Below are 13,235 nucleotides of genomic sequence, written 5' to 3'. Positions count from 1 at the left end.
CAGCATGAGAGTAATCTACGAGATTCTTTTTTTCTCTCTCTCTTTTTATTTAGCTTTATTTTAGAGCATCAGCAACACCAAGTGTGGAGTGCGAGTATATCAGATTCGATTTTATTACCCATCATAATCTCTACTACTCTACCCTCAAATCGAATTCTTTCTGGCAGGATTAGAGTAAATTAACATATAACACCTTGGCCGTGGTCAAATACATCAATGGAAGAAATTTGACCTCATGAGTCTAAAATTTAATTAGATATCAAATCAATCAAGAGGTGACAAAGCTATGAGCCAGAAATTTGTACTTGAAAAACTGCGAGTTGCGGCTAAAAGCGACATCTCCATGTTAAAGAAGCAACAAATAAAAGTGTAACTTATAAACCCAAACTAACAGTCATGTTTCATTCATGAATAACTTATAATCATAATGCCTATATCAATAAAACAAAATATGATAAAAACATCACGTACAATCAATGGACTGTAAAGTCAGTACAGTGACGACTACAAGCACACAGAGAAACATGCACATCAACATCTAGATGACTGTCCCCATATCGAACGCACTACATAACCTAATCTGTTATGCAATAGATTTCACCGCAGTTCTCTACACACATGGTAACTACACGATAAAATTATATCCATATGGTGTTACGATCAGGGAAACTTGCGTCAATTGTTGCACACGAGTAGTCACCACCAGAGGGAGTCTACGAAGAGCGGCATATGTGTTACAAAGAACCTCCAGGTAAGAGACTGCGCAAGATTTTATACCGATCTCTAGCACACGCTGTGGGTGGTCCATATGTAGAGAGAAAGAACTAGAGATGGTGAGAACATTTAATACTTTACGCTGCCTGAAAATTATATGTTTTTTTCAACAGATACAAAAACAACATTCAACTGAATAATGTTTTTAATTCTTGTATTGATGTTTATTTAATTACATATTTACTTAGGAATACAAAATAATAAATGTGATACTTACTTATCCCATTTACTATAATCAATCGCAACTCAAAACTCTCAAGCCTTAAAGGAAGTTATAAAGAGTTTTCAATCTGAAAAAGGTTGCACATACCCAAAGCAATGATATATAATATGAAACTAAAAATCGTGATAACACGTTCAAAACGTAACTGCCAAGTGTGTGGTCATCACTGCATGTAACACCTGTAAACTCACTTCGCACAGATCTAGATCAAATTATGCATTTTCAAAATAAAACACAGATTAATAACCATCGGTTCAATTCCATCCAGGATCTATTTTCAGTAAATAATGACAGTTCGTTTGTCCTTAGCACAAAGCTAAAGAAGGAACTATTTGTGCTGGGTATCGAAACCAGATTTTTTTGCGCTACAAGTCCACAGACTTATCGTTGAGTCACTGGTGAGCGAATAAAAATAAATTGGTTATTATTACGCAATACAACTGGTGTATTGAAAATTTTAAAGAATGAAACTGAAGACTATAAGTGTTCACAATAAGAAGACTCTTATCACCAGGAAATTTTAAGGCCAGTGCTTCGTAACAGTCCAATATTATGTTGAGTACCACAGAATAAAAACTCAGCATTTAAGCACTCATACACAAACATCATAATTTGCACTGTTTTATATCTACTATATATAAATATAATGCACGTTTAGGAAACAGAAAAAAATGCGAACTTTACTGTTACAGGTTGAAAACAACTAAAGGAGACTAGTTGTGTTTACTTAACTGAAGGAGAATTGCTATGTTTATTCAACTTACTTTACGCACAAAAACCATATTGCTGTCATTGGTAGATGTGCTTGTCTACTGTTCAAGAATTTAATCAATTGTTTCACACTTTCTGCTAGCGACCTTACAGATACGCTAGGCTAAACATAAGTGAAACAGTAATGTAAAAACGATATACCGGAGAATGGGCCCTATTTTCACTTACTCAACAACTTATTACATTATACATTTTCGAATAAAAATGTTTATAATTTAAACGTTTATTTCGTTCTGAATTTACTGATCCTTATGAAGTATAACATGGGACTTATTTCCACGTTAGCGTCAGGCTAATGGTGTATGACCAGGTGGTAAAGGCGTTTGACTCGTAATCTGAGTGTCGCGGGTTCGAATCCCCGTCACTCCAAACATGCTTGCCCTTTCAGCCGTGGGGGAGTTATAATATCATGGCCAACCCCACTATTCGTTGGTAAAAGATTTGCCCGGTGAGTGGTTATGACTAGCTGCCTTCCCTCTAGTCTTACATTGCTAAATTAAGAACGGCTAGCGCAGATAAGTCCTAGTGCAGCTTTGCGCGAAATTAAAACAACAAACAATCTGATGTTATAACATAAATTAGTGCTTGTCCATAACATAATACTTGCATAAAGATCAAACACGAGCATAAAATTACCATACTCGGAGAACTGAGCATATTTTCTACACTAATAATAATTTCATCTCAATAAATTATTTCGATTTTCGAACCTTCTTCACACTGAAATAACGTTTTAATGCCTAAATTACGGCAAAGCTTCACTGAGAAAAATAAATAAATAGTAACAAATTTAATAGACACACTGTTGGTTTGAACATTTGTTTTTATTTTCTGAGAAAGTTGCGAGTGACAGGCAACAACATCACGTTGACAGACACACAAAACATGATTTCAAACATAAAAGGAGTAGCGTCCAGCGAAAGACTATGGCATGTGAAACAAAAGTCAAATGGACCGTTGGTTACTTCTCAGACAGTAGGAAATGTTAGTTCAAGAAGAAAATCCCTGTAAAGAAAAGATAAAAGAAAACATTTTAAGGGGTGACTGATTCGCGTAGTTTGCGTAGGGGGACCAAAAACACAACTATCTACATTATTTTTAAAACTGCCTTTGTGTTACTAATGTAAAGGCAGAAGTAGAAAATTAGTACTTTTTGTGTAACGTGTTCATCTTTGATTTGGTTCACACATATAAACGATCTTTTATTGAAACAATTACACTTCCCGTCATTCGTAAAACGATTTGTACAAAAATTTATAAAAACATTATTTTCAAGCAGTGATATAAATGTTTTTTTACATGTATGCCTTTTTCTAGGGTGACAAAGCTATCCAAACCATTATACATGTTCACAATAAGAGGAGCATATGCTTTATAAAAGTTTTATTTCTCTTTCTTGTATTTTCATTTCAGGGTATGAGAGAAACAAATACACGAGAAATTTAAGTTTACCTGTATTCCATGAACATTACATAGAAGAGAAAATTTAAAATAAAACTTTACACACGTAAAAAAACAACACAAAAAAACAGTAAAGTACAAATCTCGCTACAAAAATCACATTACAGCTTTAAGCGAAATGGACACGAAACGATTGACAGAGAAATAGATTTTTTATGAAATTTTGCGTGCAAACCCTAAAAGCTTTAAGCTGCAGGTCCAAAAAGAAACGTTACCATGGCAACGTGAACATGCTTTTATAAGCTTGGAACATCTAATCCTAAAGAAATAACCAGACTGTTTGTTTCCTCTTGTGCTAGCCACTGAATGGACAGAGGTGATTTGGCTATTCTGCCTTGAAATATACTAGAAGAGCGCGTGTTGGTTTCTATGGAGACAGCATACACGAGGCTCAAATAAGGCGGAGAGGCTAAAGCTTGTAGTATATATACACTGTACAGTTTTCGTGCTTCTTTACACTGCAGATATAAAGAAGTGTAGAAAGACAGCGCCATACATGTCAACATTTAATAAATAACTGACAATAAAGTAATCAGAACTTACTATACTTTCTTCTAATATAAAGTTTATTTTAATCTGTAAAGAAAGCGAAGATGGATGAAGTGCTGGTCAAAACTTTTTAATTTTAAGCCGATCATGTATGTATGTATACGCCAGATGGCCACATTCTTCTCGCAACATTTTCTTCGCTACGTTTCAAATTTTCCAGACCCGCACACACGCGCGTAGGACACATTGATATTCCAACTTTTAATACTTGTGGCAAATATGTCGTTATGAACAATAACGAATGTTACAATCGACAATAAATGATATTCTATAGTGAGGTAATGTAAAATCGCCTCGAACAATAGGGTCGGGTACGGCCCAATGGTCAACGTGAAGAATTGTGAACCCGAGAGTGTGTGGTTCGCACCTTGCTTCTCACTTTGGGGTCTGAACTGCGTGATAAGAGTGACATTCAAATGTAGAAATGCTCGATTATAGCAGCCTAAGATTTGTCGATCTATCACTTCAAAAATATAGACGACTAGTAGAGACAGCCCTTGTACAGGTTTACGCAAAATTCAGAAACAAACTGAGCAACACATACACACACACATATATATATATAATAACAGAAGAAATGTTTTTAAATAGCGAGACAATGTAACATTGTCGAGAACAACATATCCTCATATCACAGAGAACAGTTTCTTTATATGGTACAATAACACTATGTAACACAAATTTTGTTCCTGGATTGTATGTGTTATTTCTTAATTGCTTATGTTGTAAAAGTACAGAAAATGGCCATTATTCCCTTCAAACTTTGCTTTTGTGACCTGGATAATGAAATTTAGAAATTAACCTATTTTTTATGTAAAAACGGGCAAATTTGTACATTTTCATTTACATAAGGTCTGAATAAAACAACATATGAATCAAGATTTACATGTATTTATACTAAAGTTATACAAAAATGAACAAAAATGTTTAGAAATGAGTAGTTTTTCGAGATTTGCGACTGTAAATCACTTTTACGTATCAGGCCCCAAATATAGTCTCCTATCATGTTTTCGTTATACGCCCCCCGTTTGAAGAGAAAAATAGGTGTTTTCCATTTACTTTAGACATAAGCAATTGGGAAATAACACTTTCTGCCCAAGAACAAGAAAAAGTAAAAATTTTGTTACATAGTGTAATGTAATGCTGTCCTTTTAATACACAATAAAAAACGTAATGGTCAGTCTTATATATCTGTTCCACATCAAAGAAATTACAATTGTTTTATACGGCTAGGTAAACAATGAGTGTCACAATTAGTCATTCATCAAAAATAAAAAAAGAAATCCAAAAGGAACAACAAGCTTATATAAACAATGTTATATAATTTCTAAACAACATGTAAGTGATACGGAGAAAATACTTTATATTAAGTAGTAATTTAATTATCAAAAATATAGTTAGACTAAATTCAGACAGCTAGTTTTTCGAACAGGTATGTTACACAGATTTTTCAAAATATTAACGTGAAAGACTGAATCACACACAAAGAGAAATCCAAGCGGAAATCTATTTCTACTAAAAGATAAGTACACTCATGTATAACATCGGTAAACATGCTCCTGATAGCACCATGTAGTGGAGCTTTTCATGTTGAGAAGGAAGCACGGAACCGAAGGATTTATCTCTGGGATATTGAGATAAACCGGAAACACACGTAGTTTCCAAAACCATGGTTGTATAAGAAAACCAGTAAGTCAGCAGTTCCAGCACGCATTTGAAAATGGAATAAAAACTGTACAGGTCACGAAAAGAATAAACACAAAATGGAAGCATTACTGATGCCATCCATGTTTAGAACATGGGTTTAGAACATATGCTGCATTTTCCTGGTAAGCCTAGTGGTCCATGTCAACAACCAATGAATCCGTTCACATTAGCATCAGTAACAACTAACCTGTACAACCTGACATCAATAGCAACTAAACTGTACAACCTGATATCAGTAACAACCGACCTGTTGAACTGACATCAGTAACAACTTACATGTTCATCTAATTTTAAAACATACCAGCTTTTTGTAACTTGTAGAAAAAACACCGACGTTACTTCTCAACATTTTTAAGTGAATCGTTCTAAGACGCTAGAAAACTGTCAACAGTCTAGTTTTCGAAACTTGAAATGCTTGGAGTTTGGAGCTTTGATACCATACATATCTTTGTTTTCGAAATTCCAGACAAACGAGGTTGGGAAATTGAGTAACTCAACAATTTGTTTTGTTACAAATTAAAATATAGTGAATCTTTAGTGTGATGTAATATGAAACGATTTAATCATTTTGAAACAGAAAGACACATGGTATCGAAGTACAACAGACGACCCAACGAAAATAACTGGACATTTTTATTATAACAGGACTTTAATCAATAATATTTTCATCGCCAGCTAGCTATTTAGTACTTTAATCTGACTTCAATATATTTATTTACCTAATAATCACAACTCAGTGCGGTAAATACGAAAACAAAAATTAACTTTCTATCAGACACAACACTGCTCTTTTTTTAAAAAAAACCTAACATACGAATAACCCTTTACATCATTTATACAACACTTTATTATCAACTAACAAAACGGACCTCTGTCAAATGGTGAGTGGGCATGCGGGAGCTTAAAAAAAAAATACAGAAAATACAATAATATCTTTTTCTTCTTATCTCTACCTGAAAGAGGAGCAAAGCTAATCGAGCAGACATTCTCCGAGGATGTTTTATATTTCAAATATTGTTTGGCTAGATCCTATAATTAACCTTAAAGTTGTCGGCACTTTCCAAGCTGTTCAACCTTATAAACCCAAAACAACTTAATGCAAGGTTATATGACATGTTAATTACATGCAGTTAACCTCACTCACTTCTGCAAGGTCTTTTATGTATTTTACATAAAAAATGGGAGGTTCCACCTTGTTGGTTAGTTCTTTACACCAAGTGCCATAACAGAAAAACGTAAAATAACTCGATAGGATGCAATACGTGATAGATGAAAAGATAAGGCCAAGCTGTCTACCAGACTTATAAGCTGTACGAGGATAAAAATTACCAATCTCAACTGTTAGACTTCTACAAAACTGGATGAGATAAAATTAGGATCGACTTGCCACGAATGTACGCTTTTTCGCTGTCAGGTATGTACGTATGCAAGTCCACTTCCAACATTTGCCAATTCACGAAGCGATCACGCGATGGTGGTCAGAGCATATACAGATGGTCGGTCATTTCTGATCAATAGTCATTCAATATGAGACAACCAATCCCAAACCTTGATTGTCGCTTCAATGAATGACACGTAATATATGTTTAAGTAGGTCAAACTTGCATCACGGATCCTGTACATACACTGAATTAAATCAATTTTAAACTGCAAAGAAGTCTCATGACTGCCGTCTTTACTTCAAATTCCCCATATGTAAGAACTATTTTCTGATTCTAAACGATAGCAAAGATGGAATGTGTCACGTGTGTGCTTACTAGCATTTCTAGCTGAAACAGTAAATTCAAAATGACCATTAATTTCGGCCCTTCAGTTTATGAAGAAATATAAGAATGCTTAATTTTACATGGTGCATTAACTTACCTGACGTTACATCCGTCCTAAGTGAATATATCTATCAAATAACATGAGTAATTATAATCTTTTATCTATATACCTTATGACAAAAGCTGAACTTAGCAAATAAGGAAAGTTACCTTATTTTTTTGGTTGGTTGGTTCGTTGTTAAGCATAAACCTACATGATGGGTGATCTGTGTTCTGCCCACCACGAAAACTTGCCGCTGGAGAGATAGTTTTGGTTTCACCGAAACTAAGTAATTAAGAAAATTAACCCCCTTTTATACTTTGCACAGTTAACACTACCGAAAATAAATATTAAATTGCTAATTGATAGTTGGTCTTGTTAACTAGAAGTCCGGGGTCAAATCCCGATTCTGGAATTACTTTTCGCTTATCGGATTTTTATAAACGTAAAATATATAACAGCTACTGTTTCGGTCATTTTTAAAGTTAATAACTAAATACGGTGACAAAATGAAATTTACCTTCTTTAAATGAACCCATCCGTTAACAGTCGCAGTTCTCAAGGGATGAAACTAAGTCGGGAGTTCAATTAAAAAGAAAAAGTCCGATAACTCGAATAAATGCAAATACACTCGCGCGCAGGAACTAAACGCTATGAAATAAACCGCGTTTGTGCTTACACTACATAGAAATAAAAAAAACGTCCCATTGAGTACATATGAAGGCAAACCCTACCCAACAAGACTTAGCTATAAAAATAGTTTGACTCTAGGCCCCTTGCCTTCATATCTCTTAACGCTCGAGATAGCGTGCTTCAAATACATATGCACTCTTCTCATTTATCCACCTAACTGAATGGCTTTCCAGACAGACCCAATTAATCTGTGGCCTCTGGGCGTCTTGTGGGGGTAGGGTATTCTTCACGAATAAAAAAAAAACTAGCGCTCTAACCACAACCGTGGTTCTTTCTCGTAAGACGATATATTTGTGTGTGTGCCCGTTTCTTTACTTTAAGTGCGACTTAAGTCTACACTAGCGGATCCATCTTCAAGAAGAAAAAAAAAGACAACGTGACGTCACACTAAATACAAGCGCGTGATGACACTAATCAATTATTGCCCTATGTGACCTACATCAAAGACATTTACCACCCTCCCTTGCATAAAAGAAATTTACTAATGCCACGTTCCTTTACATATATATTGACGGTGACCAAGGGAAATGCAGAAATTTTTAATTAAACATTATATCTACATATTAATAACAATGTATGTCGTTCTTTTCTTTTCTATTTGAAAAAAAAAAACGTTTTCCAATATTTTTAATGATAAAATAGTAAGTTTTCTTCTTTATATGTATAAATGCAAGCAAACAAACGTTTTGTTAAATGTTACCCCACAGTTTCACCTAACGACAATAAGAAGTACTTAATTAATGTCTATTATCGTTTGCTTATGTAGCTAGAAAATGTACAAGGAACGGTTCTCTAAACGTTCTTACTTAAATATGAATCTTAAATAGAATTTTTCAACAAGTCTGTTCATGTAATAAAGAAATGTGAACAGAATCGTTCTCTATATTTTCTTATATAACAACAAATTTGACACCGATTTTCTCAGTGTAAGAAGCGGTTCTCTATAAATCTTATGTTGAAACGAACCTTAAAGAGAATTTTTCAATAAGTCTGTTTATATAACTAGGAAATGTGTAAGGAGCGGTTCTTTACACGTCCTAACGCAACAAAAAAACTTGAGATAGAATTCCAAAACAAGTAATGTATAGAAGGGTTCTCTATTTTTGCTCTTGTAACTAGGACTCATAAGTGGAATTTCAAAAAAGGTTCTGTGTGGTGTTTTATATTTGTTAGTGCAACTAGTACCTCTGGAGGGAATATCCTTCATAACATCTTCATGAAACTACGACTTGTATGTAAACTGGTTATTTATATATTTTTAAATTGAGAGAACTTTTATGACTAAACATTATTCCTAATAATATAATTATAAAGTATATTTACGAAAAATTTTATAAGTATTAGGAAATACAAAATCTTCCGGCCACAGCAAAAATAAGAACAATTTATAGTTTACCTTTTAATATATATATATGCATATATTATAAAATTGATGTCTCGGTTCTCTACAGTCTGCGCTGTGAATATTTGCTCACATGCTCACTACGAAACTACCTCCATCTCGTGGTCATTTTATGTATAAATCTCAAATTTCATAACACACAAGCATTAAAGCAAGTCTGCTGGATTTTTCAAATCCTGTAATAGTAACTTCTTTATCGCGTTATCTATGATTCCGTTATGGACCATACTTTAGAATAAAAATCCAGTGTATAGCTTGGGTTACAACAAAATTTCATAGGGTCACAGAAAAGTCTTGATGAACTTTTCAGTGATAACAGTTTTTTTATTACTTTTTCATTCTTATATTCATTCTATAAATAATAGAAAACATGGTGTAAAAATTAACGAATTGTTCTGTATAAGTCTGAGAGTCGATATAAAATGTTTGATAGTGCAACTTCTGAATTACAAACTTTCAATTCAAAGTAAATTAACTTATTGATAATTTGTTTCTGAATTTCGTGCAAAGTTGTAATAGGGTTATCTTTGCTTAACTGCCCCTATTTTAGAGCTGATAGATTGTGGTTTTGTAACTGATAAACTGTTATCATCAACAACTCTTGGGCTATTCATGTTTAATCGAATCTCTCTCTTTAAGTTCACCTACAGTTCCAAAGTGCGGAGAGGGTTTTGGCGGTAACAGGTCGCAAACCATGTATCCTTGGAAGTAGAGTCCGGACACACTAGACCACGATAAACTTGTGTTATCTTAAATGTGCACATTTTTCATCTACACAAAATAATAATCTATCTCTAAATTTAATCATTAGTAGGCTAAAAGTGGGCACAGTCACATCAACAAAGACGAAATAAAATAATCATTATTAATATCTCTGTTATATTCTTCGTCAAAGAATAAGAGATGTAAGATTTCAAAATGTTTGATATTTGGTTATAATACCACGAAATAAACATTCCAGGCCCTTGTTGCTCCTGAATGCAGAACAATGAAACTTAAGTTGTTTTAATACTTGTACGTATTACAATTAACTTACGAGAATTGTTTGCTTTTAAATTTGCTTTTAAACGAGGGCTATCTGCGCAAGCCGTCCCTATTTTAGCAGTGTAAGACTAGAGGAAAGGCAGCTAGTCATCACCACCCATGCCAACTTTTGGGCTACTCTTTTACCAACGAATAGTGGGATTGACCGTAACATTATAACGCCCCACCCCCGACTGAAAGGGAAAGCATGTTTGATGTGACGGGGATTCGAACCCGCGACCCTCAGATTACAAGTCGAACGCTTTAACCCACCTGGCCATGCCGGGCCAACTTCCAAGGAAAGAAAGGTACGAGTAGTTTATGGTTCACAACCAGCCATCTACGTTTGTTTGTTTGCTGAAGTTTAAGCAAAGTTAATCGAGGGCTATTTGCGCTAGTCGTCCCTAATTATGATGTAACAGAGAAGAAGAAACACAATTAGTCAACAACACACACCGCCAACTCTTTGTCATGAAATAATGGAATCATTCGTCACATTATATCGTCCCCATGGATGAATAAGCGAGCTTTTCGGTGATGCGATTCGAACTCACAGACTGAATGTAAAACTTATTAAGCCATTAAAACATGTAATTTCAGACAACGTTTATAGCATAACACATCAGCCCACCCCAGTGGTTCAGCTGTAAGTCGGGCTATCTGCTGTGTCCACCGAGGGGGAATCGACCCCCTGATTTTAGCGATGTAAATAATCTGAAGACTCACCGATGTCCTACTAGGGAACTATTAAAAGAGAGAACTAAAAATCGACTTCAAAATACTATCCAGCAAATATGATAAAAGTAGGAAGTTCAATAAATATGTATGTAAATGACGAGAATAACCCATTTCATCTCCTGGAGCTACTGACAAATACAAGTGATTGGGAAAAGTTTACCGATAACTTTACCAAATACACTGTTCTTATAAAAAAAATAACCTATTATTTAATATTTTAATGTTATACTTAAAGACAAGAGCAAATAAAATTCACGGAACAACTTTCCTACGTGCTAATCCAATCGCTTCTCCGAAGACAATAATAAATAAGGGTAAAGATGAGAAACACACTCGAGGCAAGATACCTATATATATGTAAAAACGACTCGTTTGGGTTGAGAAAATTTTTTACGTAGAGGGGCGAACAACGTTTCGACCTTCTTCGGTCATCGTCAGGTTCACAAAGAAAGGTACCTGCTTCAATCCCACATCATATCCTTAATAATGGTCTATGTAACAGGCGCAAGCATAATGTATGAACTGCTACTTAACTGCATCGAGGTAGCTCCTTAGAACTAACTGGAACCTGTTCATTTACAAGCCAAGCTAGATGTGTATGTTGTGTGTGTGTGTGTGTGTGTGCGCGCGCGAGAAAAACCGCTGAAAGAAACCTTAAGTATGGACATAGTCTCGCGGCTAGCAATGGGAGGGTTGCTCTTCGACTTTCTCTAACCGATAAAAAAGGTTAATAGCAGGTTACAGAATAGATGATTTGCCCCTCTATGACCTACCCCTGCCTTCTAGTTCGCATTCTTCACGTCTTGTCCATTTAGTGATGGATCCCTCTTCCAATCACTACCACACTTATTTCCATTTGATTTATATGCAAAAAGGACTCCTTTTTCGTTCCCTAAATTACAGCTCTTTTCTAGAAAACACTCGAAACTATTATAAGTAAATAACAACTCCAAAAAAAAAAATAGGGAGTTAGGAAGTTTTAATCTAAATCATCTGGTGACTGACTTAACCTAAATACTAATGTATGTACACAAATGATACGTCATCTGTCAACTCTTGGCCTTCCTCCTATTAACAGAAACACCCAACTGTACAAGCTGGGCGAGTTTCCATTTACCCTTATATGTCACACATACTGTATGCCAAGTTTGTTACGCCATAAATCACCAACACAAAGAAATCGATGACATGGTACAACTATATGGTCTTAAAGCATGTATGGGATGTCCTCAATGACCAGTCTCGTTCAGAAGTCCTCACAATGCGAGAGTTGAAGTTGGGCTATGAACAAGGTCTCTTACGTTACCTGTAACACATCTGAACTCTAACATTGGTGAAGGTGAGATACTACGTAAATATTTATATAAATATATATATAGTTATAACAACAACAACTTTCTTTTGCTTTGGAGTTGCTCGAAAAGCGGCTTTTTAAAGACATTTCGGGATTAGAAAAACAAAAGCCTTCGTGAATGTCACAGATGCCTTTCAGTGAAACCGTATAAAATCTAATTGTGATCTCTAATCGCCTCATGTCCGGTGACCTCTGGGTATGCAATGGTGAATTGGACATAATGACTGTCTAAGAATAATTGTCTTATAATCAAAGAAAATTTAACTTTGGACATACTGAACAAATGAGCACATGGACAGGTACATAAATAAGAAAGAGAAACAAAATCAGACACGAGAACACTTTTGTAACATGAAATAAAAACAGACCTTGTACACAAACCATCACTTCTCTAGACAAATACATCACATAACGATAAATATAAAATGTGTATATTCCAGAATTTTTCCCGGTGTTAGTGTATTGCTTATCGTTTACCCTGAAATATCTGCACGGATAAGCAAAATCGAGAAAAAAAAATCTACGAAAAAGCAACTAAAAAATAAAAAAAGAACGAAAACGAGCTCTGTAAGAGTAAGGAGACAAAAATAATAAAGTGTAGGGCGTAACTTTTGTTCATTTGCTTGTTAAGCACAAAGCTACACAATGGAGCTCTCTGTGCTGTGCCCACAACATGTATCGAAACTCGGTTCTTAGCATTCTAAGCATTCAGACTTACCGCTTAGTCACTGGGG

The 13,235-nt window shown here is 34.9% G+C and overlaps 1 protein-coding gene across 9 annotated transcripts in view; it reads right to left on the bottom strand.

Annotated features, from left to right (window-relative positions):
• Positions 1 to 13,235, bottom strand: part of LOC143255390 (uncharacterized) — a 187,450-nt gene that overhangs the window by 110,986 nt on the left and 63,229 nt on the right. Inside the window, exons 1-2 of one of the 9 annotated variants that reach the window (XM_076510975.1) lie at positions 7,812 to 8,253; positions 7,462 to 7,576 (exon numbers count right to left, since the gene is read on the bottom strand). The exons of 7 other annotated variants lie outside the window; for them this stretch is intronic. Coding sequence is in view for 1 of the 2 variants with exons in the window: in XM_076510978.1 (XP_076367093.1) it covers positions 7,812 to 7,830 (19 nt within the window). In the remaining variant the exon portion in view is untranslated. Of the gene's footprint in view, positions 1 to 7,461; positions 7,577 to 7,811; positions 8,254 to 13,235 lie in introns of those variants that run through there. One more of the 9 variants, XM_076510978.1, reaches the window with a different exon arrangement.

This window comes from Tachypleus tridentatus, chromosome 7 (assembly GCF_004210375.1).
Source record: "Tachypleus tridentatus isolate NWPU-2018 chromosome 7, ASM421037v1, whole genome shotgun sequence".
In the NCBI taxonomy this organism is placed as follows: Eukaryota; Metazoa; Arthropoda; class Merostomata; order Xiphosura; family Limulidae; genus Tachypleus; species Tachypleus tridentatus.
This window is presented reverse-complemented; position numbering and strand designations above follow the sequence as displayed.